A 9,676-nucleotide genomic window follows, 5' to 3' on the forward strand; every position below is an offset into this window, starting at 1 on the left:
AGTGGGGAGTTAACGGTGGAAATGTGTCTCGAAAGACAGTTGATGATAGCAAATACAGTGTTTAGGAAGAAAGCCAAGCATTAGTACACATGGAAGAGGGTGGTGGATGAAAAGGTGGTAGATAGAGCGTTAATGGACTATATAGTGGTAACCAGGAGTATAGTAAGAAGAGTCAAGGATGTACATGTTCTAAGGGGAGAGAGTAGGGGAATATCTGATAATTTTTGGTGGAAGGTAAGTTGAAAGTGGAGAATAGGTGGAGAAAGAGGAAGAGGGCAGAAGGTAAGGAGGTACTTAGAGTGAACTGCTTAAATGAGAAAGAAAAGTAGGAATATAAGAAAAAGCTGAGAGAAAAGAAGGAGGGAGTGAAGGATAAAGTAGAAGTAGGAGTGGAGGAAGAATGGGGATGGTTCAAGGAATGAATAATTAGATGTGTAAAGATGGTGTGTGGAACAAGGACGGAAGGAAATAGAAGGAAGGGTAGTGAGTGGTGGGATGAGAAAGAAAAGAAGCGAGTAGAAGAGAAGAAGCAGGCTTTCATAGATTGGTTACAAAGTAGGACGAGGGAACCATATGAGAGGTTCAAAGAAAAGAGAAGTAAAGCATAGATAAAGGAGGCAAATAGGAGAGCAGATGTAAAATGGGGTAGGAGAATGACAAAAAAAATTGAAAGTAATAAGAATATTTTTTGGAAAGTAGTTAAGTAAGGAAGAAGAGGCGAATCAAGTATAGAAGAAAAGGTGAAAGCTGCAGATAGAGAGATGATAATGGAAGAGAAGGCAGTGAGAGAAAGGTGGGCAGAGTATTTTAGGGAGTTAAATATGAAGGAGGATAGGGAGAGAAAGGTAGTTGTAGTGGGAGGCGCTAAGAAAATTACCGTGATGAGTGAGGCAAATGGAGAAGAAATAAGGAAATATAAAGTAAAATTAGCAGTTAAGATGATGAGAGCAGGTAAGGCACCTGGGTTGGATGGATGTCATGTAGAATGTCTGAAAAAAAGGAGGTAAAGTGATGGTGGACTGGCTGGTGAGGTTATTTACTGTCTGTTTAAGAGAAGGTAGAGTGTGGAGGACTGGAGGAGTTCCTGTATAGTTCCACTTTACAAGGAAAAAGGGGACATGTGTGAGTGTAATAGTTTCAGAGGGATCAGCTTTTTAAGTGTAGTTGGGAAGGCTTATTGGAGGGTCTTGATTGAGAGGATTAGGAGAGGAACAGAGGGAGTAATTGGTGAGGGACAGTGTGAGTTTAGAAGAGGTAGGGGTTGTGTAGATCAGATTTTTGTGGTAAGACAGATATGTGAGATGCTATATGAAAAGGTAAGGATGTATTATGGATTTTTATGGGTCTGGAAAAGGCTTATGACAAGGCATTGCGGGAGGTATTGCAGATATATAGAATAGGAGGAAAGCTGTTAAGAGCAGTCAAGAGTATTTACGAGAGTACTCGAAGTAGGATTAGAAATGGAGAGAGTGAGTGGTTTGAGGTAAAGGTGGGACCTCGTCAGGGATATGTTATGTTACCCTGGCTGTTAAATCTATACATGGATGGGGTGGTGCGAGTGGTGAATGCAAGGGTAGTGGGTCAGGGATTAGAGATGATTAAATAGAATGGACAAAAGTGAGAAATAAGCCAGTTGTTGTTTACTGATGACACTGCGCTTGTAGCAGGATCAGAGGAGGGATTAAGCAAGTTAGTGACACAGTTTGAGAGGGTGTGCGAAAGAAGGAAGCTGAAGATAAATGTGGGTAAAAATAAGGTGATGAGATGTACAAGGGGAGAAAGTGGTAGCAGATTGGAAGTGAGTATTAAGGGAGAGAGACTGGAGGAAGTGGATAGTTTGATACTTGGGTGCAAATGTGGCGGGAAAGGGAGGAGTGGAGATGAAGGTAGAATGTAGATTGAGAGAATCGAGTAAATGCCTTGGTGATAGAGAAGGCATGGATGTATAATCAAACCCTATACATCGCTTTTATTGATCTACGAAAGGCTTTTGATTCAATACCTCGCGAAAAGGTATGGAGACGTATGGTGTCAAGGGACATCTAGAGAAAGATACAAAAAGTTTGTATTACCCTTGTGTATGCAGTGTTAGAACATCAAAGGGGTCTGAAAAGTGTTTCCCTGTAGAAACGGGGGTTAAACAAGAAAGTGTGTTATCCCCTCTGCTTTTTATGAATATATGGAAACTGTAATAGAGGATTTTAAAGAAGGTAGAAAAGAAAACTATAAGAACAGAATAATGGCTTATACAGATGATATAGCTGGATGGAGCACAGATAGGGAAAAGATCGAAGAAGACATAAAAAGGTGGAATGAGTGCTTTATAAGGAAAGGCATTTCTCACTCCATCTAGCCTAATAGCCCCTATCATACTTCTCAGACATTTAATCTCAAACACATTCAAACTCCCTATCTCTTCCTCTCTTATGTTCTATGTTTCTGCCCCCTACAGTGCTGTTGACATAATCACTTCTTCATACAACCTCCTCTTAGCATCCATTCCCAGATGTCTATTTCTCATTACACTTTTTAATCCACCAAGACATTTACTCGATTCTCTCAATCTACATTCTACCTCCACCCCCACTCCTCCCTTTCCTGCCACATTCGCATCCAAGTATCTAAAACTATCTACTTGCTCCAGTCTCTCACCCTTAATGCTCACTTCCGACCTGCTGTCACTCTCTCCCCTTGTACATCTCTTCACCTTACTTTTGCCCACATTTATCTTCAGCTTTCTTCTTTCACTCACCTTCTCAAACTCTATCACTAGCTTACACAATCCCTCCTCTGATCCTACTACAAGCGCAGTGTCGTCAGCAAACAACAACCGGCTTATTTCCCACTTTTGTCCAATTTACTTAACCATCTCCAATCCCTACCCACTACCCTTGCATTCACCACTCGCACCACCCCATCCATGCATAGATTGAACAGCCAGGGCGACATAACACATCCCTGACGAAGTCCCACCTTTACCTCAAACCATTCACTCTCTCCATTTCTAATCCTAACACAAACTCTACTACTCTCGTAAAAACTCTTGACTGCTCTTAACAGCTTTCCTTCTATCCCATATATCTGCAATACCTCCCACAGTGCCTTCCTGTCTACCCTGTAGTAAGCCTTTTCCAGATCCATAAAAGGCCAAAAAACATTCTTACGTTTTCTTATAGCTTTCTTACATATCTGTTTTACCACAAAAATCAGATCTACATAACCATTACCTGTCCTAAAACCAAACTGTTCCTCACCAATTACTCCCTCTGTTCCTCTCCTAATCCTCTCAATCAAGACCCTCCCATAAGCCTTCCCAACTACACTCAACAAGCTGATCCCTCTGAAACTACTGCACTCATACTTGTCCCCCTTTGCCTTGTAAAGTGGAACTATAGAGGCATTCCTCCAATACTCCGGCACTCCTCTCTTAAAACAAACATTAAATAACCTCACCAGCCAGTTCACCAGAATTGTACCTCCTTTCTTCAGACATTCTGAATGGCATCCATCTAACCCAGGTGCCTTACATATGTATATATATATATATATACACACACACACACATATATATATATATATATATATATATACATATATGTATATATATACATATATATATATATATGTATATGCATATACATGTATGTACATATACACACACACACACACATACAGTATATTCACACACAATATAACATAAAATGAAGAAAACTACATGAGACCATAGGGTCTACGCTAATATGGTTGAAGGGTCCTTTATTGACTATTCTTGATCAGGACATACAACTGGTTTACAGAGAAAGATATCCACGTTCTATTTTTAATAACCTACGTTGGTTAATTCAATGTAGCATATTTTCTAAAACACCCATTACATATGTCAATAAAGTTGACTTTCACCTGCGGGAGTTATACGTATTTCCTGGTCAGTGAATACTCTGGTAAACTGGGTTGTCTTTGTTCTTCATTGGAGATCCTAATTCTCTGCCAACCGTCATAGTTCGATTGTCCACATTGAATTCAGAAAGATCATGATGAGACTGCAAAAGATGCAGCGGGCGACTTCGTCATTTACATCGCAAGGACCAAAAAGGATGAAAAGTGTCCTCCAACGATGAATCGGCTTTTTCCTAAAATGCGCTTCTTCTGGATGACACTATACCTCCTCTTCCCGAAAGTCAAATGGTGCCTGACTGCCGGATCCATCGTCAGCAGGACCGCGACCTTACGCACAGAGCCCCAAAGATACGAACCTGAATGCAGCACAAGGGAACCGAACTGAGGGTGATGTGTTCTTTCTCCAGCTGCTGGGGAGATGGTCTTACGCGGTATATCCACAAGTTTCTAGACCAAAGCACGAGGAAAGTCTTTGCGCACAAGTTGTCTGACATCAGTACAACTTTCCTCTGGAATGCATTTTGCAAGTTTACTCCAAGGAAGGGGGCATCCTGATGGAGTACGTCGATTACAACGTCAGAGAACTTCTGACTATGCGGGACAAGAAGAAATTCAAATCGGAGGACTCCTGGATCAAGTCCATCGTGAGGGATTTGCCGACCGCCGTCTGCCACATTCATTCCAGGGGTCTCATCCATTTTGATCTTAAGCCTGAAAACCTTTTCAATAATCGAAGTGGCGTCCTTAAAATTGCCGACTTTGAGCTCTCTGAGCAGAGAAAGGACAGATCCTTCCTTGATCTAAGAGTAACGCAACCTTATCGACCCCCCGAGTGTTACCTCAGCCCCTCGTAGGCAGCAAGTCCGACCATTGGTGTTGTGGTGTCATTCTTCTTGAACTGGTGACCGGGGAAAGGCTAGTGCCCCCAAGCAGAGGGCGAGAGAATCGCCTGCACCATCTAGCTTCCCCCTACGGACTCGGGGGTGATCCCTACGACGCACTATGCAAGGCACTACGAGAGGAGAACTCGCCCATGCCCAGGTTGAACAATGTTACCCTCCATCGCGGCAAGTGGGCCTCGTCAGCCTCTCTGGCAAGGTGTCTTCTGCGCTGCAACCCAGAAGAGAGAACCGAGGCAAAAACAGCTCTCCAGAATGCCCTATACTTCTCTGAGAAACCTCCCCCAACACCTTCAGATCTCGTTTGCTTTGAGAAACTGTAGGGCTGATGGCCAAATACATCAACAATAAGGTTGAAAAAAAACGACTGCAATCGATATATAAATAAACCTGTTTCTGTACAACGAATAGAAAATGCAGTGTCAGAACATGATGATTTCAAATGGTTATTAATTCTAAAACAAGATTAGTTCCCTCAGCTGAATAAAATCATTCAACATTAGCCTGGTGTAGTGGTTAACGTTCTGAGCTACCATGCTGGAGTTCCAAGTTCGTCCTACACTTACATACATACATACATATACCAAGGCTTTTTCCCCCTTACCAGGGAGGTAGCCAAAAAGGACAAGGCATAAAATCATTCCCACCCATTCCATCCCCGAAAACACTCCACACCCCTCCACCCTCCCTCCCATCTTAGCACCTCCTAGATGATGGGTCATCCCTGCACCCTGTCCACTGCCCTGGGTCAGAAGCAGTGTCACAGGACACAGCACATCCACAGCAAGGCCGCTTCATTAAATCGGCGACCCACCCTCTCCGTCCCCCCATATAAAGGAGGCGTCCTACACTTAAAGCCTGAAAAACTTTCACTAATACTACAAACTGTTAAGGTTAAAACATGGTCATGTAGTGTACGTAAAACGGCACTGATTGGGGTTGGACTATGTAGGCTCTAAGCTCTCAACCGGGGGTGCAACTTATGTCGATCATGAGTGCACCACGTCATCCAAGACCATGGTGAATCACCACACACACGCGCGCGCGCGCACACACACACACACAAGCACACACACACACACACACACACACGCACACACACGCACACACACACGCATACACACGCACACACACACACACACACACACACACACACACACACACACACACACACACACACATACATACACACACACACATTATACATAATTAGCTGGTGTGCTGGCTACCTTTCTTACTTCTCACGTGGGAAATCTGAATTTGAGCCCCCGTTCACTAATTGAAAGGAGATGGTGCACTTATGCATGTGTGTGCGTAAGTGTGTGTGTGAGTGTTTATATGTATGAGGGGAGGTCACTATGTTGTTCATGAATCGGTCTACTTATGAGTTTTGAGCATTTGGGAGGGTAATAGCTGTGGTTTACGAGTCCAACACATGATACAAATCACGGTGAATCACGTAGGGAACTACTGGTGAGCAAGATTAATGTATTAATTTTGTGTTCATGAAATCTACAGGGTTAGAGATGGGATAGCATAGTGCCAATTCATAAAAAGGTAAATCAGAGATGTTGTTGAACTTCAGACGGGTGTCTTTAACCAGTATTATAGCAAAGTTGTGCAAGAGAATTGTAAAGGATGGGTGGGGTGAATATCTTGATGAGATGAACAGTCTAGCATAATCAGTATGGTCATGAGTTTCAAATCTATTAATTCTTTAAGCATGAACCGTTGATATCCTTCTAGAAAGCGAGGGTTGGGGGAATTGTGAGCACTTAGATCAAGAGAAGGCTTTTAACAAGATACCTCATAGATAACTACCATGGGAATTGGAGCAATTTGAATGGTTTTGATGTAGTTTATTTGAATTAATTTAGAATTTAGTAAAGAAAAATATATCAGTACGGAGAGCAGTACCTAGATATATTCCGTAAGGTTCAATGACACCCATGATGCTCTTCACCTACATAAATAGCATGAAAGAAAATTGAGCTGCACTTAAAAGTTTGCACCTGATGCTAAGATCACGAAAAGAATAAAAAAGTGAAGAAGACTACAAGCTGTTATGGAAAGGTCTCGACAAACCAAGGGTGGGAAATAAACATCAATATAAAAAAAATGTAAAGCATTAGAAAATCATCTAACATTAGCCGTTTTAATGGTTAACGTTCTGAGCTACCACGCTGGAGTTCCAAGTTCGTCCTACACTTAAGGTCTGAAAATTTCACTAATACTACAAACTGTTAATGGTCCCCTTGAACAAAATTATGACCTTGTAAAGTGGCACAGATTGGGGGTTGGACTATGTATTTTGGACTTCACTCTCCAAAAGGTGAAGTCAGGGTCCTACGCCAGGAGGCGCGCAAGATGCCAAAGCCATCACCTTTGCCCGATGCGCTTGAACTATTGGTGTAGGAAACAAGTACTGCTGGAAATCAAAGAGGAGTGCTTGATTCGAACCCGCAACTAAGCAAATGCAAGACCAGCACGATTCCGGTTACGTCACCAGAGCACCATCATCAATGATTTACTCATTACGAAGTAAGACAGTAGCAGATGACTTTTGGTGTTTAGGCTCCACAAGGTTTATGCAGTCAATGTTTAAGAGGCCTTAGTGACATTCCACGGATTTGCGTTAGCCAGCATTCTTTCATTATAAAAAAAATCTTCCCTCCAAATACTTTTCTTTTAACTTCTGCTTTCCTTTCATTCTTATACCTTTCTTATATATATTTTCTCCCACATCTGTGACTTTTTTATTTATGAGATATTATCCCGTGTATAAATTCGCTAGTTATTTCTGTTTTTTCTGGAGAACACAATTGCAAAAACAAAAGAGGAGAAGGATCTGGGAGGGTTAATCGTGGGTAACTTGTCACCTGCCAAGATCAAGGAAGACATGCACATGCTTGACACACATAAAAGCTGGTTTTCACTATAAAAATAGGATGAAAAAACAAACAGAAACATAGAATACGTGATATGACAGATTTGACCATGCAACGCTTTTATGTTAAGGTAAAGGACAAACGGAAAGAATACAAAAGGCATAAACGATATTGGGTCCTCGCCTCTAGATAAGCCAATAAGGAAAAATTAGAAGCTTTGGACCTGCCACCAATAAACGAAATAAGAAAAAGAGGTGAAAAGATCGCAGTGTTCAGGTAATTAGACTGGGCAGACAAAACTGCTATAGAAAATTTGGTTTGGAACAATCTCCATTGGTATTTTAACTCTAGGTTGAATACTCCCAAAAACTGGGAGAATATATATCTTGCTACTTCCCTTATAAGGGGGAAACAGTCCTTGGTATATAGATAGATGAAGAAAGATGGTAGAATATGGACTCTTGGTTCCCAGACATCAACTCGTACAGCAGTGCATGTACTCTGTTTCATCCAAATTCAGGGAAACAACCCAAAGAGTCTATAGACTCGTTTCGTTTAGTTAGAATAGATAACAATTCCTAAGAGGATTTGATTCCTGGACCTTGCATTCAGGAGGCTAGGGCGTTTTCAAATCTGGTATGACAGATATCTAAAAGGAGTTGGGTGGAAGTAGCCTCCCTGACATTAACATGCACAGAAATTAATTTACTCCAGTTCATCGAAATACAGACTAGTTACGAGAAGAGGTACATAGACAGTAGGTGTTGCCACTTATTCCAATTGTCAAAATAATCTAACTACTTTTCGGGTGGCTTTCTTGGTTTATGATGAAATAGAGTACATGCATTGTTGTACGAGTTGGTGTCAGGGAGTTAGAGGACTTCGTCAAACCAGCTCATTTTAGACATTCGTCATAGAATGTTCGATATACACTATTCTTAGACGCGTGGTAGATGTAACGATAGGTTCGTCCATATACTCTATAGTTCCGTATTGTACTTGTATTTCACCACATACACGAAGAACATATCACATATAAGTGGATGTGGGAAGGTGCGGAAGGATGCTGTGAGATGAATATAGAGCGGTAACAGTGCATTCAAAGAAATAGTGGATTCTGTTCGAGTAGCTACGTGGTTGGCGGTTCTTATTGACATGACCCGCACGACATCCAGAATTAATAGCCAGAATTACTGTATCCTAATGTCCCATAATTTTGTTTGTATGTATATGTATGTATGTATGTATGTATGTATGTATGTATGTATGTATGTATGTATGTATGTATGTATGTATGTATGTATGTATGTATGTATGTATGTATGTATGTATGTATGTATGCATGCACCCATACTGTGACTTCTCAAAATTGTTACAACTTCTTCAAAATTAAAAAGCCAAGAATAAAATAACAATGTAAATCAACACCATCTTGAAGTAAAATTATACAAGATTTTATTTCCATGAGTAACATGATATCACTATTAAGTACGACCGACAAACACTCTCTCCTCCTTGATCAGTGTGCTTGACGTATACACGTGATTCTTTTTATTAATGGCTTAGATTTCATGAATTCAATACAATAAGAATTTTAGTTGAACCCCTACAGACCAGAGACTCGCAGTATTCTTTTTCAATTGGAGACTAATCGTTTTTAACTTATACTATTCCCCTTTTCTGATACTGTCCATAAATATAATTTTACCTTCCCTATGCCTTTGCTTTTTCAGTTTTCCTTGACATCATATGATTGGGGACAAGAATAATTCCACTCTGTTTCTCTTTTCTCTGCGTGTAGAGAATGGTTACTAAGTGTGGGTGGGAAAGAGGGGAAATGAGGGGACTAGGCCCCATTCTGTATGTGTTTTCCTCGCTAGAAGAGTTAGAGCGAAAAAGTATGCTTTGGCTCAGTTACCTTTCTTATAAAGGCTTTTGTATACGTGTACATTACCGGTATGATGGAATAGATTAGAAATATAGTATATGCAT

At 41.0% G+C, this 9,676-nt stretch overlaps 1 protein-coding gene across 1 annotated transcript; it reads left to right on the forward strand.

The window, feature by feature from the left end:
* Nucleotides 1-4,451: 4,451 nt before the first annotated feature.
* LOC143024526 (uncharacterized) lies at nucleotides 4,452-5,119 on the forward strand. The gene is made up of 2 exons (XM_076183340.1): nucleotides 4,452-4,703; nucleotides 4,742-5,119. Exons 1-2 carry the CDS (start codon nucleotides 4,452-4,454, stop codon nucleotides 5,117-5,119), a joined length of 630 nt encoding a protein of 209 aa, XP_076039455.1.
* The last annotated feature ends 4,557 nt before the right edge of the window (nucleotides 5,120-9,676 follow it).

The sequence above is a fragment of the Oratosquilla oratoria genome, chromosome 4 (genome assembly GCF_046742065.1).
Source record: "Oratosquilla oratoria isolate Oo_2021 chromosome 4, ASM4674206v1, whole genome shotgun sequence".
NCBI classification, from domain to species: Eukaryota; Metazoa; Arthropoda; class Malacostraca; order Stomatopoda; family Squillidae; genus Oratosquilla; species Oratosquilla oratoria.

Bases quoted from the DNA above. Each gene is read 5' to 3' on its own strand.
- LOC143024526 (XM_076183340.1), top strand. From the start codon at position 4,452: ATGGAGTACGTCGATTACAACGTCAGAGAACTTCTGACTATGCGGGAC. The intron at 4,704-4,741 runs GTAACGCAACCT...GTGTTACCTCAG, and splicing joins GATCCTTCCTTGATCTAAGA to CCCCTCGTAGGCAGCAAGTC.